General features: G+C 45.4%; 1 protein-coding gene across 2 annotated transcripts in view; it reads left to right on the top strand.

The window, feature by feature from the left end:
• MYO10 (myosin X) overlaps positions 1 to 26,558 on the top strand; it is a 207,941-nt gene that overhangs the window by 155,974 nt on the left and 25,409 nt on the right. For both annotated transcript variants that reach the window (XM_027604910.2, XM_027604909.2), the window contains 7 exons: positions 13,305 to 13,429; positions 13,527 to 13,641; positions 19,944 to 20,050; positions 20,886 to 21,095; positions 21,466 to 21,511; positions 22,220 to 23,098; positions 23,905 to 24,028. In XM_027604910.2, the coding sequence (XP_027460711.1) occupies positions 13,305 to 13,429; positions 13,527 to 13,641; positions 19,944 to 20,050; positions 20,886 to 21,095; positions 21,466 to 21,511; positions 22,220 to 23,098; positions 23,905 to 24,028 (1,606 nt within the window). The remainder of the gene's footprint in view (positions 1 to 13,304; positions 13,430 to 13,526; positions 13,642 to 19,943; positions 20,051 to 20,885; positions 21,096 to 21,465; positions 21,512 to 22,219; positions 23,099 to 23,904; positions 24,029 to 26,558) is intronic.

Genomic DNA, 26,558 nt, shown 5'->3' on the forward strand with positions numbered 1-26,558 from the left:
GTTTGGAAACAAGCATGTGACGCGAGCACAATGGTCGCTGAGACTCAAATGGGTAAACGTGCCCTGGACACAAAGACAAAGTGCTTGTTCTGAACACCGGGGGGCTGGCCCTTGGCAATAGCCTTTCCAGGCGTTTACCTGCCAGGTTTGGGGAACCGGTTGATCAGGGCGCACCCCTTTTTGCCTCTTCTGTCTAGCTTTATTACAGACCCCCCGCAGTGGTGTGCTTTTTTTTTTTTTTTTTTTTTTTTTTTTTTTTATTATAGATGCTAAACTATAGCACTGGGTTCAGTGGCCTGTTAAAAGTAGAGCCAACTGAATGGCCTAGGAACCTTCTGGAGTGACATTAGAAACTTCGTATAAATTTATTAGGAAAGATGAAATCCGTATGTTTTGTTTGAGAATTGTGTTGTTATTTAGCACTTTACTTGAAGTTCATGGAAATTCTTCATGTCTAATTTCTTTGGAATCACTAGCCTCATGGAAACTGCCTGGGGTGTTTTTCATCTTTGAATAACGGATCATGTTTTCAGTGAAAAGTAATATATTTTGGTTTGGTCTCTATATACGCCTTATGATGAAAGAGTCTGACAGTTCATTTTATATAAAAATATGCTCCAAGTATCAAAGGCAAATAGAGTTATAATGCTAAGCCTTGCTCTTTTTCCCCACGTCCTCCTAGAGTCAGGGCTCAACCTAATCTGTTAGAGCAGCACTGTCCAGTGGAAATAAGGTGTGAGTCCTATATATCATTTAAGATTTTTCCAATTGCCACATTCAAGTGCAAAAAGAAATTAGTTTTTATGAAGTTAGTTTTAATAATATACTTTAGCCCAATATAGCCGAAATGTTACTTCAACACGTACTAGATTTCAAAATCATTAATGAGGTATTCTACATTTCTCCTTGTATTGATTTTTTTTTTTTTAAATCCGATACATAATTTGCTGCAGACTGCAATTTAGTTTGCACTCTTTGATTGCACTGTTTACCTGGCTTTCGTTCTCTCCCGGGTTGGTTGGCATACTTTTTCTGCAATTGGCAAAATAGTAAATATTTCAGGCTTTGCCATTGTCGTGTGAAAGAATTCACGGACAATGCGTGGCTGTGTTCCAAGAAAACTGTGTTTACAAAACCAGGTGGCAAGCCGGATGTGGCTCGCAGGCTGAAGGCAGCCAACCCCTGCCCTAATGAAGTGTACTGTCTCCTTAGAGTTTTAATCCTCAGAAGTTGACTACTGTTTTGGTGTAAAGTTACCAACATAGCTATTGTGATGACTTTCATTCAAGAATATTCAGGAAAAATGTACCAGGAAACAAAGCCTATGGTTAAAGAATGAAAATTTTGGAACCACAGGAACTCCCCATCCCCCTTTCTGAACTCGGACCTTGTAGGGCAGACAGTGCAAGGTAGGGGTTCGTGGTGCTGGCCCGGCCCTCACTGTGCCCGGCTCTGTCTTGCAGCAGCTTTGTGACACTTGTAAGTTACCCTCTCTGTGCCTCAGGTTATGCATCTTTAACATGGGGGTGATCATAATCCCTACCTTACAGAGTTGCTAAAATTAAAGCGGCACTGTGGGTAGAGCATGCAACCCTTTTTTATTTTTCTTTTAAGATTTTATTTATTTATTTGTCAGAGCGCACAAGCAGGGGCAGCAGTGGGGGGCGGGGGGCTCGATCCCAGGACCCTGGGATCATGACCTGAGCCTAAGGCAGACGCTTAACCACTGAGCCACCCAGGCGCCCCGAGCATGCAACTCTTGATCTCGGGGTTGTAAGTTCGAGTCCCACGTTGGGTGTAGAGATTACTTCAGAATAAAATCTTAAAAAGTTCAGTAAAAGCTAGCATTATAAAGTTGGTGTAATGTCTGGCACATGGTGAGTTCCTGGTATGTTAGCCTTCCTCGTTGCTGCTCCTGTTTTATTACTAGTACTGTTATTACTAGTACCATTGCTACAGATGGTATTAGTAGTACCGTTACCACCACCACCGTAGGGACTCATGAATACAGAGCAGTCCACGCACCAGAACAGAAGCGCTTCAACGTGATCAGCCACCCGCGGGTGTGGTCATAGTAGCTGCTTGCGTGGGCTCACTTTGGACTCGGACTTGTTGACAAGGAGAGGAGCTCCTGCGCTCTGGGGACGCTTGGGCAGAATCTGCAGGGATTCCGGTATTAGAAGAAGTGATGCCTGTCCTGGTAACTGCCATGTGGCGTGACTTCCGTCACTCCATCTTTGGACCTGTTGCATGAAGACACCGCAGCTGCCCTTCCTGCCTTCCTGGGTGGTAGAGATGAGTGCGTGCTCCCCTGTATGTATGTAGTTTGGAAGCTGCAAAGTGCTGTACAGATGTTAGCTAGGAGCATTTCCTGAGGAGTTGGCTCTCTTTGCCTTCTATTACACATTTAACTTGATCATCATAGGCTGATGTAATTCGTAGGGCAGTTGGAAGGATTGAGATGCCTGTAGAATGCTTAATTCATTGGTGGAAACATAGCCCCTGTTCAGTGAGTAGTAGCTGCTATTTTTATTAAATTAGTTTAAGACACAGCCTTTTATCATAATCCATCCCTGTAGATTTCTATGCGTCCTTTGGACTAGAAATACTATTAAATGACCTTGTTGTGTAGCGTGACAAACTCCCACATTTCCATGGTCTGATACACTACAAGATGGTGGCACACATAAAATTACAACACTCCACATAGAAGACTGACAGAATTAAGTCACTAGAGTCTTATCAGTAATTACTTTCTGGTTGATTAAAATGTCGAACTAACAAGGACACCGTGTAAAGTGAGAGCTGAGGGAGTCTCCTGCAGGGTGATCTTGTCCTAGAACAAAGCCTCTCTGACAGGAGGCATCTCCCTAATCCTGTTGCCTTAGAGGTCGAGGCTGGGCAGAGACGTGGAGGTTATAAAGCTTCACGTGGTAGCAGTTGCCTTCCAGTTCTCCGTGCTCCTAACCACGGGCCATTGAAAGTACAGGACTGCATTCGCCACAAAACAAAGGGACTCTTGAGGGCCAGGATAGGGGTGTGGACAGGAAGCGCTCTGGTGTGGGGACTCCGCCGTTCCACTCTTTTGATTTCCTTCCATTCAGTAAAATCGGAACAGAATACAGCCAAGAGTAGAAACCACTGAGACGTCCTCCCTAGGGAGCTGATGAAGTACCTCCTGGTAGTGACGTTGGTGTGCGGCTGGTGGAAAGAACATGGGGCACCTGTGTGTCCTAACAGCGATGTCTTTAGGTGAGAACAGAATGTAGGGCATGCTTTCATTTGCCTTTTCTTTTTTCTTTAACAAAGTGTGTGTGTGTGTGTGTGTGTGTGTGTACGCGTGCACGTGCGCACGCGCGCCTGTATGTGCTTATAGGTGTGTGTAGAACGCACACACAGTCGTGTGTTTGTACGTGCATAGAATGTCCAGACGGAGTCGCAGGAAACTGGCCAGAGTGGTTTTCTCCAGGAGAGCTGTGGGATTTTCGCCATATACATTCTCTCTGTTTCTGATTTAAAAAAAAAAAACACCTTTGGATGCATTATTCTGTCATTTAACCATAACTTAATGGAAAAATGAGACTACATTTATTTCCCAATTTCTTTTACATTCGTCCCCAAACTCCATACTGAGAAGTTACTTCATTGTATTTTGCAGCTGAACCGTTTCATATAGAAACACATTCTGCTTATGTCCTATAAGTAGTTAAGAAAAAGAACGGGATATTGAGCTGTGTTTTGGGCATGTTCTCTAGAAACACATTTTGAGGACCACTTGGACCTTGTGGCTGGCATCCTTAAGAGTTCCAGTTACACCAACTCCAGAACAGAGTTTTTCTGCTCCTGTTTTCATAAAAGTAAATCAAATCTAGTTGGGTAGAATTTGTTTTATTAAGGTTTTCTTGCAAAATTCGCCCTACAACAGTGAGAAACCTGGCTCCCGCCATCCGCCATTCACTTATTTAATTGTACAGTAGTAGTGGAATTGTGAACCTTCCCAGGGAAGAACTCTTGTCAGCTGCAGCACAGTGCGTATATGCGTATACCCCTTTGCCCTAGTCTTGCATACAGACCCCATTTCCAAAGGTACGTAAGACGGCCCTGCCCCCACTCCTTCGGTGAGGTGGTTTTCACGCCTTTGTAATACATTGAGATTCTTTTGTGACGATATACATTACTTCCTGGGATCCTCCAAGGTTCACTCTTGTGCTTTAAAATTCTCCAAAATTCTCCGGATCTGGGCAAATGTATCATATGGTGTATCCACCATTACAGTATCATACAGAATAGCCCCACCAACCTAAAATCTCCCTGTGCTTTACCTATTCATCCCTCCCCCCTGAGTCCCCGGGAACCACTGCTGTCTACACTGTCTCTATAGCTCTGCCCTATTCAGAATGCCGTATAATTGGAATCAAGTAGTAGACACGTATGCTCATTTCAGGCTGTTTTCCTGTAGCACTATGCTTTAAGGTCCCTCCCTGTTTTGGGGAGCTTGGTATCTCTTTTTTAAAAATCTCTGAATAATATTGCATTATATGGTTATACCACAGTTTCTTCGGCCATTCACCTATTGGACGACATCTTGATTGCTTCTGGATTTTGACAGTTCTGACTAAAGCTGTTACGAACATTCACCTGCAGGTTTTTGTGTGTTCAGTTCAGTTGGCTAAATCCTTAAGAGCATGCTTGCTGGATCATATAAAACTGTGTTTAGCTTTATGAGAAACTGTCTTCCAAATTGGCTGTATCATTTTGCATCCAGCCACCTGTGAATTAGCATTCCTGTTGCCCCACATCTTCACCATCATTGGGTATTTTCAGTTTTCTGGATTTAATCATTCTAATGGGTGTGGAGGTATCATTGTTTTAATTAGCAATTTCCTAAAACAACTGTTGTTGAGTTATCTTTCCGTATGCTTAGTAGCCATCTCTAAATCTTCTTTGATGATGTGTCCAGATCTTTTCCCTACTTTTTACATTGGGTGGTGGTTTTCATATTGCTGAGTAGTAAGCGTTCTTCTGTATGTTGGATACAGTATTTTTTTCAGATAAATATTTTTTAAATCTTTTCCCAGTGTATTGCTTGTCTTTTCATTGTCTTAACAATATCTTACACACAGAAGTTAATCAATTTTTCCTTTGATGAACTGTCTTTTGATATCATTTCTAAGTCCTTGCCAAATAAGTACGCTGGAAAAGGCTGTAAACAGAACCACAGTGTTGTTTTTTTTTTTTTTTTTTTTTTATGTAACACCATAGTATAAGAGTGTATGTATCTGGTGTGTCGGGGCCAGTGGTAGGCAATTTAGTGACAAATTCATAAAATTTAGACCCTCCCCTGAGGGTGTATCATCTACTGGGACTTCACATGGATATGTCTAATGGACATGTGGATATACATGCCAGGAGAAAACGCATGGTCAAGGTCACATCCGAAGGCAAGTACATGTGTGCTACCAAGTGAAGGGGAGGTGACAGATGGCACCGGTCAGATGCCTCAGGAACAGGTTTATGTATTGAGGAGGGTATGTTTGAGGGACCCCTAAAAGATCCATGAAACTCACCAGTTAGAGACAACGGGAGGAACATCCGGGTGGTGAGGCTAGCTCCAGCTGAGGAAGACAGGAAGTGACGGCTTTAGTCCAGAAACAGCTAGGGTTCTCTAGAACTTGAATAAAATGTAGGGTTTACTTAGCTGTGTGTTGACTGGAAGGCTGGCTGGAGCCATAGTGCGGGGCCTGGGACGTGAGATTGAAGCCTTTGTCTTGGTTTGGTGTGTGCTGGGAGTTGTGAGCAGGGGCATAGCATGACTAAAGCAGCACCTCAGAAAGATGCTGCGTGTGTGTGTGTGTGTGATCTGTTCCAGCAGTCGGGTAGGTGGGGTGTGCATGGCTCTGAGGTGAACACAGCAGCTTCCAGCTGTAATAGTTGAGCATTTTCTCCTCAGGGTTGGTGACCGCCCTTGGCTGGGAGGGGTGTCGTGTGAAGGCTGTGCCTGGTGAGGGAGAAATTTCCAGCTCTATAATCTGACCTCCGGGACTGATGACAGCTTTTGCCAGTCAATGTAACCATGTTGCTTCCCGTTCCTCACCTGGAAGGGGGCAGGGGGTTGCCTATTTAGGGGAAATGAGTTTCTGCCTCTTTGCTCGAAATGGAGAATTAGCAAGCAGCAACAACTGTGTAAAGTGTTTAACAACCCGGGAGTGAAATGACTGATGTAAGTACAAAGAACTTTTGTCGCTAGTTTAATGGGCTTTTGTTTAGTGCCTGTTCAAGGTCAGGAAAATTATATTGCCACTTTAGTAACCATGCTTTTGAAAACTCTTCAAAGCGCGATAAACCTCTGTTCAATATTTATTAACTGCTTTTGAGAGTTTGATGTAGCAAACACAGCAAATAAAGATTGAGAGACCTTGCGTCTTTTTTTTTTTTTAATTAATTTTTTGGGTTAATTAGTAAGGTGAGGATAGGCGTCCCATTGTAAGACTTTCTCAGTCATTACAGGGCTGGGAATGATAGTTTATTAGTGTAACATAATTGACTTTGGATAAGCCTTTCTGGGATCTTTGATTTTCTGTAGTTGAAGAAGGGTTATCAGAGGTGAGGTTTATGTTTAAAGGTGAGTAGAGTAAAGGTATGTCCGATAATGGTAATGCAAATACAAATACACCAAAGATACTGAATCCCCTCTCTAATGGTAGTTGCAGCGCCTCTCCCCGACTCCGTAATATTTGCTTACCAAAATAAAGAATCATGTAAGGGTTCCTTTTACTAAATAATTAGCTTGTTTTAGATTTCTTAGGATGCCAGGGACTAAACCAACATAATATGGACTATGAAATAAGTCCCTCAGCTGCAGACCTAATATGTATGTAAATAAAGGTGAATGAATTTCACATTGAAAAGTAGGTCAAGATCCATTTAAAAATATGAGGAAGAAATAGGACCCTTTAATTTTAGAATGTTATACTACTCACTTTGAGAAACAGTCTACCAAAGAGGTAGGAGATTAAGTCTTGTAAGATAGAAAGTTAAAAATTTTTTTCTATTAAGCTACTAAGGGCAGTAATAAGGAAGGCACTTGTCGGTAAAATGTTCAGCTCTCATGTTTGGTTTTTCTCTGCTCCGCGGACCTGTATTGTCAGGCCCACGGCTTGCTGCCCATATTGCACTCTAAGCAGATTGGAGCCAGATTTGGACCCAGTTGTTTGTTGGGTTCAAACAGAAACGGGCATTTCATGCTGTAACCTGGAAGGTTGCTCAGTCTATGGAAGGAACTTCCAGTTTCCTCATCTACAAGATAGAATCACCTGCCCTTCTCACCCACCCTTCTCCCTGAAGTCCTGGCTGGCCGCCCACCAAACCCCGTGGGCCTCTGCGTGGCAAGCCAGATTCCCACTCTTCCTGAGTTCCCAGGGCTCCTTGCCTGGTTTCTGAGATCTCCCTCAAATGCTGAGAAGCACGAGAACTTTGAGGGTCCATCGATAACGAACTCGCTCTATTTCTTCAGTAAGCACAGACTGAATGTCCTCGTACTGTAGACAGGTGGCTATTTCCAAGTTCGCTGACACCCTTCTTAATATCTTTATGCAATATTTATGAAATTATGAAAGGCTAGGTAATGTTCCGGGTAATCAGATTCATTAATACATAAATGCGTTTGTTTCTGTCTCTGAGTGTGAAGCGTCTCCCCTGTCCTGGGTCCCTGTTTATCAGCACTTCTCTTGCCCTTTATTTAGATTTGAAGCTGCAGAAGGTAGGGCTTGCTCATAACTGGATTTTGGGGGGAGGTCTTAGCATGTTCTGTTATCAGTCATTTGTTTTGTCGAGGCATTCTGAAATCTTTTTAAGATGGTAGGGGAAGATAGTTTTCCTCATTATTATTTTTTTTTTCTTAGAATTGAATTACCTGAAACAAATACATTCAATCCTGTCTCCAGGATGAAGACTTTCCCTCACATCCATTGCTGCTTGTCCATTTTATTTTTTAATTTTTTATTTATTTTTTAAGGTTTCTGTATTTATTTTAGAGCGAGCACGTGCAGGAGGGGCAAGAGGGAGAGAGAATCTCAAGCAGACGCTGCGCTGAGCGCAGAGCCTGACCCAGGTCTGGATCCCACGACCCTGAGATCAGACCTGACCCGAAACCAAGAGTGGGACGCTTAACTGACTGCGCCACCCAGGCGCCCCACTGCTTGTCCATTTTAAATGCCTCCATGTCTTGTGTGGCTTTTAAAATACTTGAAAAAACTGGCTTTATTTAGATAGAATTCACATACCATACAATTGACCCATTTGAACTGTACAGTTTGGCGGGTTTTTGTATGTTCACACATAAAGTGCACCCATCACCACTCTCAGTTTTAGAACTTTTTCATCAGCTCAGAAAGAAACCCCCTACCGTTGGCCTGCCCCCCTCCCCCCCCACACACACACATACACATACCTACCCCCACTGCTTCCACCAGCCCTAGGCGGCCACGACTCTGTGTCTGCAGAGTTCCCTTTCTGGACATTTCATATGGATGGAATCCTATAATATGCACGTGATTTTTTTTGTGACGGGCTTCTTTCACTTAGTAAAATGTTCTAAGGGTTCACATAGTGTGTATTAGTGCTTCATTCCTTTTTAGGACCAAATAATACTCCGTTGTGTGAATAGATAAACTATGGGGTTTTTGTTTTGTTTTCATTTTTTTAAAGTAATCTGCACCCAATGTGGGGCTCAAATTCATGACCCCGAGATCAAGAGTCGCACGCTCTACCAACTGAACCAGCCAGGCACCCACATGCATTCATCTGTTGGTGGACATTTAGGTTGTTTCTACTTTAAAGTATTCTTCCAGTAGCTTCACACTTGGTCTTCTTGCTTCTCTTTCCCTTTTTCACTCTATTCCATGCAGGACCTCTAGAATCCACTCGATATCTGGGTTTTTTTTACCTTGTAAAAAAATGTTATTTATTAAACATTTTCAAAGACATGTAGCCATGTAGAAAAATAGTCATATTGTATATACGTGATTATCTCCTTCGTTCAGTGCAGCCTAACTTTTTCATTCCCTTTTTTCCTAGCGACTTTTCTTCCCACCGTCCATAACAGCGCCTCCAATCCCAATAAGGACTAAACCTGAGTCTTCCTGTGCTTCTCTGCACATCCGTATCTAGATTTAGACAGAAATACCTCAGAGATACTGTGGGTTTGGTTGCAGACCACTGCAATAAAGTGAATATCACAAAAAGCAAGCCAGATGAATGTTTTAGTTTCCCAGTGCATATAACATTATATTTATATTATTCTGGAGTCTAGTAAGTATGCAGTAGCATTATGTCTTAAAAAAGGTGTGCGTATCTTAATTTAAAAATGCTCAGCACCATCTGAGCTTACAGCAAGTCATAATCACTGATCACAATGAAAAAGTTGGAAATTTTGCAAGAATTACCAAAACGTGACACAGAGACAAAGTGAGCAAATGCTGTTGGGAAAATGGTGCCGACAGACTTGACACAGCTTTGCCACAAACCTTCAGTTTGTGTAAAGCACAGTATCTATGAAGCGTGATAAGACGATGCATGCCTGTATATTCACGCACATACAATAAATAGGGCAGGGTTGATTTTTTGTTGTTGTTCTTTTGGGGGGTATTTTTGTTCTTTGGGGTTTTTTGGTGAGGTCATTGTTTTACAAAAATGAGATTGTTATACATACTTTCCTGCATCTTTTCTCAGCTTACCAAAGGCCTGAGAGTCTACTAGTGCATCTTTCACTTGGTCTCGTTTTTAATGGCTGCATGATATTTCGTGATGTGCCTGATATCAAAATATCCCTGGCCGTTCTTCTGGTCTTGTTTCCAGTTTTGACGCTCCCAACAAAGTGATCCTTGTACACCTCAGATCTGACCGCATTCATCTCTTACTCTAAGCCTCTGTTGGCTCCTTATCTTGAAAACAATTGCCATCAAAGTTGGGATGCAGGAAGCACAGCCGCCCAGGTCCACTGCACCCCCCCTCTCTGTCCCACACTAACAACTGGACACCCAGGTTCTTGTTCTGCCTCTTAGCTATTGTTTGTGCTGCGTTCTCTGTGATACGCCCCTTCCCCTGCAGCAATGAATAGAAGTTGTTAGAGCCCAGACTCTGGGTCAGACCTGGGTTCAAATTGTGTCCCCCATACCTCCTCATACTTTGCTTTCTTCTGAATTCCTAAGGAGCGTAATTTTAATGTTTGATACGGTTTTATATTTGGCTTTCTGCTGCGTAAGGAATGAGGATTGGTTGGTATACCTGCCACCCTTCTAAGTTGAAGGGTCCTAGGAGACAGAATGCAGCCCCTGTGAGGCTACGCATGCTGGACAGGGGCCTAAGGGAAATCTCTGCACCTTCCTCTTAATGTAGCTGTGAACCTTAAACTGCTTTTTAAAAAATTAAATGTCTCAGCGGGGAGTCTGCTTCTCTCTCTACCCTTCCCCCTGCTCTTGTTCTCTCTCTAATAAATAAATTAAAAAATCTTTAAAAAATAAATAAAAAATTAAGTGTTAATAAAACAATTAAGGAAACCATGGAAAGATTAGTGCTTGCCAGGGGTTGGGGGAGGTAGAAATGAGTAGGCGGAGCCCAGAGGAATTTTAGGGCAGTGAAACTACTCTGCATGATCCTCTAATGGTCGATGTGTGTCATTATCCATCAAAACCCTTCGAATGCGCAAGACCTCGGAGCCCTGTAAACTGTGGACTCTAGGCTGTGATGATTCATCAGTTGTAACAAATGCAGTGCCCTGGTGGGGGTTGTTGATTAAAGGAAGAAAAAAAAAATCTAGCCCCACTCTTTTTTTTAGTCTTCCTTGAGCATGAACCATGAATCCTTGCACATAGTAGGTATTTAAAGCCCTGGTTTATAGCCGTTACTTCCAAAGTCCATGTTTTTTGCTGCCATCAAAATGTCAGATGGTCTCTTGTCAGAGCAAACTCCAGCTCTGGAAAACTAGTTCCTGGTGAAGACCAGTGTGCGCCGGTGAAGTTTGGGAAGGAAAATGCCTCAAGTTGTGACGTGTCCCGCCCCCAGCTGGGTCATCATTGAACATTAAATTCACCAGAGAAGGAAGTTGAAACTAAAAAGAGAAGCACGGATGGAAATACAGGCTTACTGCGCTGCCCCCCCGCCCCCCCCCCCCCCCCGCCCCAATCTGATTGCTGTGTGGGTTGCCCGTGGCAACAGTCTGCCTAGAGATCCCCCTTCCTGGTTAAATTACTACACAATTGCACCGTGAGCCTGGAAAGAGCGGCGGCTCCTGGTGGCCCCCTGCCTCCCTGCCTCCCTCCCTGGGCTGTATGAAATCCTACAGCCACACCACACTAATTAGCCCGAGAGTGGAAGGGGTTGTCATGGCGACCGAGCACTTTTTAAAGCACAGGAATGGTGTTCATTATTGTTCAGTGTCTTTAGCTGTGCCAGAAAGGTCAGTGTGGCAGGCATTTTCCATATGAATTTTGGCCTGAGAGCCAAGCCGAAGGTGGAATGTTCCTCGGAGAGGCTGAAGATGGTGAGTGTGGCTGAACTTTTTTGGATGGGGGCATTCTTTTGTAATATTTTTTTAGGACATTCTAGGAACTGGTGCCAAACGAAGGAATCGTGGGGACATTGTTAAATAAGGGATTGGAAGAAAAGATGCAGGGAAAAACAGTGGGTCCGGGAAGGGGAGAGATTGAGAAAAGTCTGAGCATCCCGTGATTGAATACTAAATTAGTAGGTGTCTGATTATGAATTTAACAAAGTTGGGTAAGCCTGATGCTTTATTCTGTGTTTGTTTTACGTTAGCTCTATGCTAGTCTTTGTGGATGGCTGTGGCTCAGATTATATTCCCAGATAATATAACGGAAGCATGTTAACCAAATACCTCTAGAACTCTTGCCTCTCTCCATTTTTTTAGAACACAAAGATAAGGCATAAGAGTAACTGAGGGTGACTTTTCATATTTTTATGTTTTTCTTCCTTTTTCAGGGATATTTAATCAAGACTAAAAACCAGGGAGCCACAGTTTTTTGGACGTTTGCCCTAATTTTTTGGCTGTACTCGGGTAGAATACTGCTGAGTAAAGACAAGTTGACCACATTGTTTGTAGAAGGAATTAAATTAAATATAAGAGAAGTCAGCCTGCTGTAGATAATAGCAGGCTATTCCATCAAAAGCTGTAGGGGAGATTTACAGAGCATTCTTCAAATTTATTCTTTGCTAGTTTGGGAAGCCTGCGGGAGAACATGGCTTTAAGCCTAAATTTGTGTTAATGACCACGTTTATAAGGACTGCAAATTTAAGCCACTCTTTTTCTTTTTTTTTTTCTCCTTGCACTTTTTAACAGTGTACTTCCATCCTCTCGCACCCCTTTTCAGTCATTTTATTTACAGTTGTGTAGGATAAAATACAAATTAGTTCAAGGGAATGGCTGTTTGAATTGAAAAACAAATCATTGCCCAAAAAGCTGCAAGTGGGAAATGGCCTACTTTTTGGGCTTTCCCCTGAAAGACCATTGTCCTGTCAACAATGCTAGTTTGTTTGGTAATGGAGTGGATAAGAGAATACATTTCAGGACATGAAGTTTTGGGTTTATTTTTTTTTTTTTTTTTTTTTTTTGTCTGTCTTTGGTTTGGATTCATTTACTTAGGGATCATCTTGTAGAGCTCTCGATACATGGAGGATTTGACTAGATATTGAGAAAACTAAAATTCTATCTTTTCTCCACTGGTCTGCTTTCTCTCTCCCCACTCCCCATTCCCCACCCCCCACCCTAGCCGCACCCACCCCTCCCTCCATCCCTCACTGGGGCACTCTATTCTGTGGCTAGAAACATGCCTTTCAGTTCCTTGAAATGGAAGTTCAAAAAGTAAATAAAGTGACATCGGATGACACTTTCTAGGTTCTTTGAAAAACAGTATTTAAAATGGTAGTTATGTTTATGATCATTAAAACAGTCAGAAATTTGAACATGGACATTAATACCAGAGATTTATTGGTATCTTTTAAGACATGATAATGGTGGTGTGGTTATATTGAGAAATGGTATTGATCGTATTTACGAATGAGGTGATGTGACATCTGGGACTTCAGAAAAATTTAAGGGCAGGGAGTAAGGGCTCCTGGATGGTGCTGGATTCACAGGTTGATGGTTGTTGAAGCCAAGTGATGGGTCCCTGGGGGTGGGGTTTGCTTTCTCTTCTGTATTTTTGTCTGGGTTCCGTGTGTGTGTGAGACAGAGAGAATGAGGGGATTGTCTCGTTCACTTTATCTTCTCACCGTTTCGCATGTTCTAGATGCCAGACCAGTTTGACCAGGCGGTTGTGCTAAACCAGCTGCGATACTCGGGGATGCTGGAGACGGTGAGGATCCGGAAGGCGGGGTATGCAGTCCGGAGACCCTTTCAGGATTTCTACAAAAGGCAAGGCCAGGCTGAATAGATCTCTTTCTTTTCGGAGGCACTGGGAAAAAGAGGGTTCATAGCAAAAGGTGACGCGGGTGACGTCTTTATGCGGCAGGTATAAAGTGCTGATGCGGAACGCGGCTGTGCCCGAGGACATCCGGGGGAAGTGCACGGCCCTGCTGCAGCTCTATGACTCCTCCAACAGCCAGTGGCAGCTGGGCAAGACCAAGGTAAAGTTACAGAGAAAGAACCTTCATCCTGTGGGGCGCCTGGGTGGCTCAGCCGGTGAAGCGTCTGCCTTCGGCTCAGGTCACGATCCCAGCGTCCTGGGATCGAGTCCCGCATCGGGCTCCCCGCTTCTCCCTCTCCCTCTGCCCCTCCTCACCCACTCGTTCTCTCTTTCTCGCAAATAAATAAATAAAATCTTTAAAAGAAAAAAAAAAAAGAAAGAAAGAACGTTCATCCCATCGAACTCCTGGGAGATGTTAGGGCAGGTATCCTGTGCAGTTGCTAACAAATTATTTTTGAACTTGGACAATATGGTGCCATGCCTACCATAGTCTTTTGTCCTCCAGACAGTTAATATTTTATCTGAAGTCCTTGACTTGTCAGGAGCTCTGTTTTCTGAAACCTCAGACCCAGACTGTGTGCATACGTGTGCGTGCGTTCCTGCGGGCAGTCAGCACATTTGGGCTGATGAGCAGTTCAGTGCCGTGAAGTGCTGGGCAGCCTCTGGCTTCAGAGAGGTGAGAGCCCAGACCTTTCTAACTGTTCGTAATCCGGATGCTGAATGCTCTCCCTTCCCCACAGGACCTGTTGTGCCAGAGACCGGCCAGTAGTCCAGGATCTCGTAGGTTGACCAAAATCCAGTCTGGAAAAGCAAGTGAAGGTCATTTTGGGAACATGCTGGTGTGGTGGAGATGAGGCCTGTATCTGTTTTATTCCAGACAGGAGCTGAGGGGCAGACAGTTTAGCCTCAAGAGCAAAAATTAGCCATAAAATTGGTTGTGTGACCTCTTCTGCTTGTAGCAGGGAGCTGCTGAAATACTCATTTGCTGTTCACTCTTGTTTCTTCCCTCCGCTCCCGGGCCTCATCGCCCAGGAAAGACAGAAATGTGACTCGGCACAGAAATGCAGGCAGCTGCGGGGGGGGCTTGACCGTTGAGTGTTTGGATGTACTCGAACGTAAGAGGCGGTCCTCATGCTTCATCCTCCTGGCCCTCTGAGTAGCAGTGCAGCATCCGAAAAATATCTTAAAGCTTCCACTCATATTACATTGTTTTTAACCAAAGAATTTATTTCTCTAAAAGGAAAAGGGGGCGCCTGGGTGGCTCAGTTGAGCATTCAACTCTTGATTTCCACTCAGGTCATGATCTCAGGGTCATGATCGAGCCCCGTGTTGGGCCCAGCCCTGATTGTGGAGTCTGCTTAAGACTCTCTCTCCCTCTCTCGCTGCCCCTCCCCACTCCGGGGTGTTATCTCTCACGGGCTCTCAAAAAAAAAAAAAAAAGGGGGGGGGTGAGTAGAAAGGAGAATGGTTGACTGTCTTAGTTCATTTGGGCTGCTATAACAAAATACCACCGACTGGGTGCCTTGAAGAACAGACATTTATTTCTCACAGTTCTGGAGGCTGGAAGTCCGAGAGCAGCAGGGTCCTCGGGCGGTGGAGAGTGAGCTCGGGCTTCTCTCCCTCTTCTTAGAGGGCACTAATCCCATCATGGCCCTCCCCCCGCCCCTCCTGACATCATCCAAACCGAATTACTTCCTAGAGGTCCCTCGTCCAAATCCCATCACACTGGGAGATGGAGAGGACACAAACATTCTGTCCATCATCACATCAGTGACGAGTATGGAGGTATTCCACGTGGGGACACTCAGCAAGGGAAAGCGTATAAGGGACATACTCTTCACTCTTAAGTTTTGTTTTTAAGATTTATTTGTTTATTTTAGAGAGTAAGAGAGTTGGGGGGAGGGGCAGAAAGAGAGATGGAGAGAGAATCTCAAGCAGATTCTGCACTGAGCTTGGGGCTCGATCTTGATCACACGACCCTGAGATCACAACCGGAGCTGAAATCAAGAGTCAGAAGCTCAACCGACTGAACCACCCAGGCGGCCCATGCTCTTCTACTCCTCAGCAATTTCACCCTGGCAGGGATTTAGGATACAAACATCCAACAGGGTTGTGATGGCATGCAGAGGTATTGATTAGTTATCTGTTGCTATGTAACAAGCTACCACTAACGTAGTTGCTTTAACAGCACATGTTTTAATTCCCTCACGGTATTGTGGGTCAGGGCTCCAGGCATGGCTTAACTAGGGCCTCTGTCGGCGTCGCCCAAGCTGCAGTCAGAATGTCAGCTGGGGCTGCATTCCCTTCTGGAGCTCGGGGTCCTCTTCCAAGCTTATGTGGTGCCAGCATCTGGTTCTTCGCAGTTATAGGACTGAGGTCCCTGTTTCCTTGCTGGCTGCCACCCAGGACCGCTCTGAGCTCCTGGAGGCCCCAGCAGTTTCTTACCACGTGATCCATCCCACAACATGGCAGCTCCCTTCTGCAAGGCTGGCAGGAGAGCTCAGCCGGAGTCCTTATAATTCATGTATTCACAGAAGTGACAACCCATCACTCTTCCACATTCCGTTTGCTAGAAGGAAGTCCGTTTCCACCCACACTTGCAGGATTAAACCAGGGTGTAACTCACTGGGGGTTCACCTCAGGATGTGTCCTCACAGACTTAGAGGTCTTGAATTCTCCTCCCTCTGGCCCCCACTGCCACCCCCTATTTATCTAACTCATCCTTCCAGTCTTGGCTGAGACATGGACTTGGACAGGAATCCTTTTTGACATTCTCCATTGCACCCTGCACGAAAAATACACCCCCAAACTGAGTCAGGCCTCCTCTTCTGCCATCTACATCAGTTCCGTTGTGACACTCAGCATGGTCTCGTGCCGTCTTGGTGTTACCTGGTGACTTCTCTACAATCACCCAGGAGGGAGCATAGAGTTAATTGTTCAGCTTCTACACAGTGCACAGAGTAGGAGCTCAGTCCGTGTCTGGTAAGCGCTAGAAAACCGTAAGGGATGGAACGAGGGTATCACCTGTAGTCCCCCAGGGGAAACTTTCTAAAGACGGTTCAAATGGAGCTCTTGACAACACAGTATCACCTGCTCTGACTTTTTAATCAAAAAGCTACTGCATTCTCTATCAACGGCTACCCTCCCCCTATCCCGCTGCCTTATACGGTGGAATAACAGCAAAGATTGTGATGTCTCAGACAACACAGGTCTCTTCTCTGAGCTCTCAAGAACCAGTCCAACTTCACGTACAGCTACAGTTACATTGTGGAAATGAGGCCCAGGCAAGGCCTGGAACCAGGGATAGCACAGGGGGCACAGAGACAGAATGACGTTGCCCTTCAGGTCACTATGTTCCTGGGAGAGAAGACGTCCACGTGCCACCGATCAATCATACAGCGTCATCTCCTCTAGGAATAAAGACACCGCTTCTCCGGGAGAGACCTCACTGTGGATTGAAATGCTCAGGGGAGCTTTCAGGATGAGGACATCTTTAAAGAGGAGTTAAACTTTAACTGGTGACCAGCTGGAGGTGGAAGTAGGGTGGAAACTCGATGGTTCACAGAAACATTGGGAAGAAAACGTAAACATCAGGGCATTTGAATCGTGTCCGCTAAATAGCTTTGGCCTTGACCGCTGTTTGACTTGATTAGACATCAGTGTGTGTTTTGGTCAGTGTGGCTGCCAGAAGGTCTTTGTATGTAAAGCCTTGAAATCTAATGAACATCTGGATCTTCTGGTAAAGAAAGTCCCATCACACGTGACGGAGGGAAACGTGGACAGTGTTGTAGTCGGCAAATTGAACACGGCACCAGGTCTAAATTAGTTGGCTCACGTAAAAACTCATTTAGTACTTGGGAGGCAAGAATTCATATCTGCTGGGCGATCAGGTGAGGGTCCTGCCTCAACCTCCGGTGAACAGCCCATCCAGAACATTCCCCTGTGTGTCCCTGCTGTGAGGTTGAGTTGAGGGTGACCTGGTTTGGTCTCTTCCCGCTGCCTTGTGACTCTGACACATTTCATTTTTCTGACCAGCTAGACTCTGTTGCCAGACCTTTCTTCCCCTCTGTTCTATGGCAATAAAGTCGGCAAGAGATATTTTTTTATAAAGACGCTTTACTACAATAATCCTTGGGCTCTTGAACTATTAGGGTAAGGATGAAAAAAAGCCAGATGAAATTGTTCGTACTGTATGTTGAGTCGAGTTCAGCAGGGCAGTCCCTTGAGTGGGCACCGCCCTTTCCTGAGCCACTTGGTGGCACCTGCTGAGGGCAGCACTTCCACCCACAGAAGCTGGGTCGCGCTGGCTCCATCTCGGCCGCGTCCCAGGAGGACGGGGGTATGGCCGCTGCTGGGCTGGGAGAACGGACGTGGCTTTCTGTGTCCTTGCATAAATTCAGGGTGGATGTTCTTAAGCTGAGTCGGGCCTCCAAAAGTGTTCTGCTCTATTTGTTTGCCCTTTGGGTTAGTGGAAGAGCATCTAGAGAAAGATGGGGAAGTAAACGTGCTAGGTGGAGCAGAGAGCTCTTTGGGATGGGCGTGAAACTTGACACTAAAGCAGGTATTTCTCTGATTCTGATTCAAACCAAGACATTCTGTAGACTTTCAGGGAGGTGAAAGACACTCTTCCCTTCGTAAAGCTTTCTATTTGATCATGGAATAAATATATTGCTTATTAGAACTGGCATTTTGTTTCATTGTAGCCCCGCCACTATCATGCTTCACCAAGATTTGACTTCTGTACTTTTAAATACTCCCCAGAGCAACAGCATTAGAATAAGATCTTTAATGCTGGAAAAAAGTCCCAAAGAAGTTTAAATACTTCTTGAAAGTCTAGTCTTGATGAAAACTGCTTCAGAGATTCATATTTCTGAAAACATTTTATCAAATAAAGAAGCTTTATACTTGTAGCTTCTGTCCTTTACTTTTTTTTTTTTTTTTTTTTTGGCCAAAGATGCAGTCTCTTCATGCATCAGTAGAGCATATAATTGCAATTATAGGAAGAGAGTTGTATGAAAACTTTTCTAGGAGAATTATTTGTGGTAGAGTTTTGCAAGTGCTCGGGAACCCGGAGCAGGAGTAGGTAAAGCTTCTGTGAGTCACATGGTGGTAGGATTCTTTATTTGCTTTTCTTTTTTTGCCCAAATGTCTTGGAAGAGGCAGAGCAGAGCGTCTGGGAAAATGTGCTTTTAAGAAAACATAATGCATCATTATAGGCCAGAATGACTCACAGGAGCATAAATCAAAACATCATGAGTGAGAGAGAGTGTCATTTAGCCTCCCGCCCACCACCACCAAAATGCTTCCAGGCTGACCGTTCATAGAAAAGCAAAAAAATATTTGGCACTAGTTCTTCTAGGAAATAGTTCAGAATTTCTTATGCAGGCAGTAAATCTGAAATTATAAAATTTAAAGCTACCTTGATTAAGGGAGGGTCTTAATGTTTTCACATCTTTTTAAATACTGGGAATTCTGATACAGAGTGCCAGTTAGCAGATATACCCCTTATTTAATAAGCATAGGATTGAGGTGCCTGTTCCCAGCAATAGGCCAGCAAATAGCTATGATCTGTTTTGTCCCAATTCTAGTATTCTTGTGAGGGTCAAACGGAGATGGAGCGGAAATGGTTCAATTCTAATTTCAAACTCCGTTTTCAGAATTACATTTTTTTTTTTAAGATTTTATTTATTAGAGCATGAGCGGGGGGGGGGGCAGGGGGGGAGAGGGAGAAGCGGACTCCGCGCTGAGCAGGGAGACCACTGTGGGACTCGATCCTAGAACCCTGGGATCATGACCTGAGCCAAAAGCAGATGCTTAACCAACTGAGCCACCCAGGCGCCCTCAGAATTAGTCTTAATGTCAATTTTTAAATGTGCATTAAAGTTTTTGAAGCCAAGATACCGTGATCGTAATCACTTAACAGTCATGCAGAGAGAGTTTCCGTGTGCTAGTAAGGTAACATTTTGCAAAGTTCTTGGGTTTTTTTTTTCCCCTCCCTCCCTTTCCTTCTTTCCTTTTGTAACATAGAGCGTCTCTCTGTGTTTCTTGTGACTTACGCTTCATGTGGGACTGGTGCTGGTCCATGAACTATTTGTCCCACTTAAGTGAATGTGAACTTTGATGGCAACTTCATAGTCCTCTGTGCCTCTTGGATCTAATAACCAAAAAAAACGGTGGGGGGGACTTTTATTTTCTTTGCTTTTTCTTTCTAGGAATATATTTTTGCTCTGTTTTTCAAATGTCTTAGTACATGACAGATGGAAAGTTAAAAAAAACAAAGCAGCCCTTCGCCACAGGGAGGTGGAGAAGCACTGTTCTAGAACACATGGCTGTGTGTTTGGAGCAAATTTACGGAGAGAGAGGAAAGAAAGCCTGACTTCCAAAAGATATCTCTGACTCAGAGAGAACCTCCTTTTACCAGCCATGTTCTTTGCTTCTGATGCGTCCCTTTCCCTCGGCCAGGTCTTCCTTCGAGAATCCCTGGAGCAGAAACTGGAGAAGCAGCGGGAAGAGGAAGTTACGAGGGCGGCCATGGTGATCCGGGCCCACGTCTTGGGCTACGTGGCACGGTAAGAAGCACACGGAGGGGAGAAGCTGTAAAGTATAAAGTGGTAAGGGGAGGCCTCCCCCTGTATGTGTCACCAGGCGGGGTAGCCCTTGTTTGCTTTTACTTACGACAGACCTGGACGGAGGATGGAGGTCGGGACCAGGCTATGGGGAGTCTCAGGGTAGCGCTCCCAGGTGGCTTGACCTGGGTGAACACAGGCAAGGGGCCTCCTGCTGTCTCCGTTAGAGCAATGACAGGAGGGGGGACAGTGCCGAGTTATTTAAGTTGTTTACCCAGTTCCTCTGTGTCACGTATTGAAGCCGGGCAGCCTGGCTGTTGACTTGGCTGTTGGCCCGTCGGGTCCACCGAGACCTCCCCTCTCCCGTGTTTGCCCAGTGAGGCAGCTTCTTGCCTTGTGCGCTAGAGTTCTGTCCATCTCTGCGGACCTGACTGCTCTGAAACCCCACGCCGTTCCATTTTCTGAAGACCATCCTGCTGTGGCCTTTTTCTTTCCCCCTCATGAGAACGGGAGACGACATCAAATCTTATTTGGAGCTGTTTACAATCCAACCTCTCCCAGGACTCTTCAAAGTCAGCATTAGGGGTTATGGGCTTATTTAGCGAAGATAATGATAAGGTTCTTGCTTTAGTTTTGTTTGTTGTTGTTCTTTTGTTTTCCTTCCGTTTTGTTTTGTCCAAAGGGGCCTCCTCCTGTTCGCTCCCGTCCCTGTAATGAGACGTTCAGAACTCGGCCCTCTTCTTTTGTCTTGTAGCACTAATGTAAACTCATTTGAAGAGCTCGGAGCCTCATTACCTCAACAGCTATTCTGTTGTGCTGTTTTGTTTTCCATTTTCAGAAAGCAATACAGAAAGGTCCTGTATTGTGTAGTGATCATACAGAAGAATTACAGAGCATTCCTTCTGAGGAGGAGATTTTTGCACCTGAAGAAAGCAGCCATAGTTTTCCAGAAGCGACTCCGAGGTCAGATTGCTCGGCGAATTTACAGGCGCCTGCTGGCGGAGAAGCGGGAGGAGGAAGAGAAGAGGAAACGGGACGAAGAGGAGAGGTATCCACTAGCTTTCTTGCTCGGACGAAGCAGAAGGGCACCTTTTGAAAGTTTTTTAAGGTCAATATCCATTCTTGCAGCAAGAATTCCCAGTGGATGCTGCAGAACCTTCTATTTGAAACATTACCTCCTGGTGGCTTGGCTATAAAATTCCTTGGCAGCCTTGAAGACCGAGTTCTGTGCATTTTTATTCATGCACAGAATGAGCCAACTGACCAGAGGAAGAGGGTCCATCCTTCATCCTTTTTAAATTGTCTTTAGCGAAGTTATCTTTTAAAAAGGTAGCGCTCTCTCAGAAATGTGCTTCTGGGATTTTTTTCTTTTCATTGCTTTTGGTTATTTTCACCATCGTTTTCCTTTACGTTTTTAGAGAAAGAGAGAGGGCACGAAGAGAAGCTGAGCTCCGCGCCCAACAGGTAAAGAATGCTGTTGACCGCGTGCCATCTTATCTGCCCCTTTCCTTCCCACCTCAAACACTTTGATGTAAGGATTCAAAATGAAAATAAAGTATAAAGATACAAGAAGAAGAATTTTAAAGGAGATGCTGATGATGCGCAACCCGCTACAACTGAGTAAAACTTTGTGAATGTCTAAGGTTTTAAGCATCATTTCTCTAAACCCCCGTAACCTGTGTATTTGTTGGCTAGTACTGCCATAACAAAGTACCACAGCCTGCGTGGGTTAAATTGTTATTTCACAATTCTGGAGGCTACACCCCCCCAGGATGAAGGGGTCAGCAGGTTTGCTTTCTGCCGAGGCCTCTCTCCTTACCTTGCACGTGGCCACCTTCTCGTCGAAGGTGGGCTTGCGTTTGTGTGCATGCATCCCTGGTTCTGTGTGTGTGTGTCCGGATCTCCATCTGTAAGGACCGGTCAGATGGGGTTACAGCCCACCTCATGGCCTTATTCTCACTTAATCACTTCTTTAAGAGCCCTGTCTCCAAATACACATTCTGTGGTAGGGGGGATTAGGGCTTCAACATCGTCCATTTGGAGGAGGCGGGGGGCACACAGTTCAGCCCATAGAAAGAAAGCACAGCTCCTCGTGGTTCTTTATTGCAAAGAAGGAGCGATGCTGGTACTGGTTGGAGTGACCCTTGACCTCTTCCTTCCTCTTCTGCCCAGGAGGAAGCCGCCCGGAAGCAGCAAGAGCAGGAAGCCTTGCAGAAGAAGAGTACGAGGGAAGCGGGACTGCACTGTGACCTGGAGAAGCAGAAAGAAAACAAGCAGGTGGAGGAGATCCTGCGCCTGGAGAAAGAGATCGAGGACCTGCAGCGCATGAAGGAGCGGCAGGAGCTGTCCCTGACCGAGGCGTCGCTGCAGAAGCTGCAGCAGCTGCGGGACGAGGAGCTCAGGCGGCTGGAGGACGAAGCGTGCCGAGCGGCGCAGGAGTTCCTGGAGTCGCTCAACTTCGACGAGATCGACGAGTGCGTCCGCAACATCGAGCGCTCCCTGTCGGTGGGCAGCGAGTTCTCAGCCGAGCTCGGGGGGCCGGCGGAGGGCGCGGGCGCCGAGAGGCCCAGCTTCAACTTCAGCCAGCCCTACCCGGAGGAGGAGGTGGACGAGGGCTTCGAGGCCGACGACGACGCCTTCAAGGATTCGCCCAACCCCAGCGAGCACGGCCACTCGGACCAGCGAACTAGCGGCATCCGCACGAGCGACGAGTCGTCGGAGGAGGACCCCTACATGAACGACACGGTGGTGCCCACAAGCCCCAGCGCAGACAGCACGGTGCTGCTCGCCCCGTCGGAGCACGGCTCGTCCAACGGGGAGCCCGCCTACTGCATGCCCCAGGGCGGCGGCGGCGGCGGCCTCCTCCCCTCCCCGGACGGCGACTACGACTACGACCAGGACGACTATGAGGACGGCGCCATCACCTCGGGCAGCAGCGTGACCTTCTCCAACTCGTACGGCAGCCAGTGGTCCCCGGACTACCGCTGCTCCGTGGGGACCTACAACAGCTCGGGCGCGTACCGCTTCAGCTCGGAAGGGGCGCAGTCCTCCGTGAGTATGGCCCGCGGAGGCCTGGGGGGTGGGGTGCGAGGGTGGACCTGGTCTGTGATCCGCGCCCCGGGGGAGCCCAGGTTTCAGAGTCGGGCTCGTGGGGATGATCCTCAAGCCCTTTCCCTGGCCAAAAGCAATCGCATTAGTAGATGGAGCTTTGATGTGCTTGCTGTAGGTTGAACACAGAGCCCAGAATCGCCTAAGAAAACTGGCATTGCACATGGGAACTCAAGCTGTGTCTGTCGTGGCCTCCCAGCAGGTGGGGAAATAAAGCTCGCCCTAAATTAGAACTAGAACGGCCAAGGACACACGGGAGAAAGGTCTAGACTTCGGGTGGCTTCGAGGTCCACTCCCCAGCGTGTTCTACCTGGTTCTGCGCCCGTTAATGGCTTACACCTGCTCTTTCTAGCATATGGGTTTATTTATAGTTGACTTTTATTTTTTCCCATTGGCTCTGCCTTAAATAGCCCCTTGATTTTCTAAGGCTTGAAAGTATTCTTATCCTTATAATTTAAAGGGAATTAACTCTTGTATGGTTTGATTAAAATTATACCCTTGAACAGCAGAGTGTTTTTAGAACAGCCTTTGGATTAAAGTATGTCTCGCATCGTATCGATTCGATGGATCATTTGACCTTACAGGTCGGTATTTTGTAATTCTTTTGATGACCACCCTGTGTTGTAAATGGTATGAATCCTCCTGTTGCTTCTGCCAGGTTTTGGGGTTTTTTTTAATGTTGACAGATGCTGGGCATTTTTGTTGCTTTTTCTGTTTGGCTCACCATTAGCTCTCTCCTTCTTGTCCAGTTTGAAGACAGCGAAGAGGACTTTGATTCTAGGTTTGATACAGACGATGAACTTTCTTACCGGAGGGACTCTGTGTATAGCTGTGTCACCCTGCCTTACTTCCACAGCTTTCTATACATGAAAGGTAGGACCCGTGTCCCCAGGGCGCCTGGGGAGGGGGGTGCGGTAGAGCCATGGACCACTGAGGTTTTGTTTTCATGGAGGCTGATTGAGGGGGACCAGGAAGATCACTCTCCATGGCCCCCCACCTGGCGTTAGGTCCTCTGAGGTGAATGAGGGATGCCAGGGGTGACATGATCATACCACAAAGAACGCTGCTTGGATTCTCACAGCATTAGGCCAGAGGATGCAGCCACTGTCACCGTCTTCAGGCCCTGTCTCCTCTCTCTGGCCACCCTATCTCATCTCTGTGCTCCTTTCCTTTCTTCCTACGTCTCTCCCGCCCCGGCCAACACACACTTTTCCTTTCCTTTCTCTCTCTCGCTTCTGCCGCAGTTGGTGTAGCCTGTTATAATGATACACTGCACCTTTCCCTCCCACGGGAGTGTGAGAGAACCTAGAAGGGTTTCCTATACAGGGGAGAAAAGTGAAGATCTGAGACACGGGTGCACCGTGCCTTGACTGCTTATGACACCTGCTGTCTACCCCGCGCTTCATGACAAGGACTTGGGTTGTATATTTTGACTGCTATTAAACTTTGAATGTCTTGTATTGGCCCTTAATACTTAAGGACTTCAAAGCATACTCCTTCTGGAAAGGAACTTAATTAGGCCCTTGTGGTCATGCCTCCTTCATGTTCTCAACTCTGACTTATACTTTATATTTTCTTTTTTAAGTTTTTTTATTTGGCTGGGTGGGGGTGGGAGGAGCAGAGGGAGAGGCAGAGAGAGAGAATCTTAAGCAGACTCCACACTCAGCACAGAGCCCGATGCAGGGCTCGATCTCACGACCCTGAAATCATGACCTGAGCTGAAATCAAGAGTTGGACACTTTAACCGACTGAGCCTCTCAGGCACCCCTCAACTCTGACTTCTAAATCCATGACAGGGATCATGAGAAGCCACAGTCCTCACCAGGTTTTGGTAGGAGTTTCACATGGATCCCTGAAAGAAGGGTCTGTCTGGTTTCTCTCACGGCTCCAGGCTACATGAGGAGCCAGGTCCAGATCTGGGGAATGGGCAGGGGTGACCAAAACCATCATCCCGCTGGTGATGCCCTTCACTCTGCCACCCCTCCTTTCCTTTCCCTTCCCCGTTTCTCTGTCGGCAGGTTTGTCTTCCTGACTCTTCCTCACTTTCTTTTCCACTGCCATCTCTCCTACCCTCTGTTTCCCTCCATGAAAAAATTTTTATTCTGTGTACCCTTTCCCTGTTTCTTCTGTTCTTTGCCTTTGCTTCTCCTTCCTACTGGCATATTTATCTTTTTTCATATTACTTCTCCACCTTGATAGTTTTCCTGTTCTTCACTTACATTTTTATTTTCATGTGATTTTTTTTTTTTGCTGCTTCTGCCCCCCCGCCGCCATCCTCAACATCAGTCTAGCTACGAGTATCAGTCACTGGCTTTTCAAAGGTTTAGTTTACAGGGGATCTTCCTGTTGCCTGAAGTCATTGGTTGGTGGAAATTTTTATAGGTGTGCTAGAATGAAAAAGGTTGAAAATTTTGAACTGAGTAATCAAGTGTTCACTAGAATACTCAATAAAAGAAAAAATTTAGTCACAAATCAGAAGTTAAGAAGTATCAAATCAGAGCATTTTAAGATTTTTGTCATTCATTTCTCAGGATAAATATAAGCTTTTTATTAGTAGTATATATTTCCCCCACCCCTAGTTAATTCTAGTTCCCTAAGTTAGCTTTAGAATTCCCTATAAGTCACTCTTCTATGGCATTTGGATTTATGACATAATTGATTAAAACAAATAAGATTAGAAAAAATAAAGATCTATTCAAAGCATTAAAATCTTAAGATTAAAGCATGAAGAGCCCAAGAAGGTAAACAAGTGAATATTTGGCACACTCCTCTTAATAAAACAAGTTGTCCTATAAATGCATCACCTTCTAACCTTTGACACATCGTCATTTAATTTTTAATAAACTATTTATAAAGTTGTGACCAAACATTTGAGAGAAACCAATGATAAAGAAAATCGAGCCACCAGATTATATTTTGAGCATAAATGCATTTGCACCAGCCTAATAGTCTCCTTAAAGGGTTTGCAGTTAGGAAATTAGTAGCACTGATTGATTTTTCTAAATGGTGAAGTATTGAGAGAGCACCCAGAATTGGAGAGGGGCTGCTGGGGGTGAGTCCCATTCTTAGCATAAGAGCCATAGAGGGAGTAAACTCGAGGTGATGGGTGATAACGGGTATAATCTGTGTCTTCAGAACAACTGTCAATAACCTTTATTGTTTAAAAACATTTTTTTAATCAAAGTATTAACTAACATACAGTATTATCTTTGTTTCAAGTGTACGACGTAATGAATTAGCACTTGCACACCTTGCTCAGTGCTCAGCACTAGAAGCCGTAGTCCCCATCTGTCCTCCTACAACGTCACTAACCTTTATCACCTGAAGACAGTAAGATCATAGAATAACTTTGTACTACAGTTTCCTCTGGGCTTGCTTTGAGAAACCCAGATTAAAGCCACAG

The sequence above is a fragment of the Zalophus californianus genome, chromosome 5 (assembly GCF_009762305.2).
Source record: "Zalophus californianus isolate mZalCal1 chromosome 5, mZalCal1.pri.v2, whole genome shotgun sequence".
NCBI classification, from domain to species: Eukaryota; Metazoa; Chordata; class Mammalia; order Carnivora; family Otariidae; genus Zalophus; species Zalophus californianus.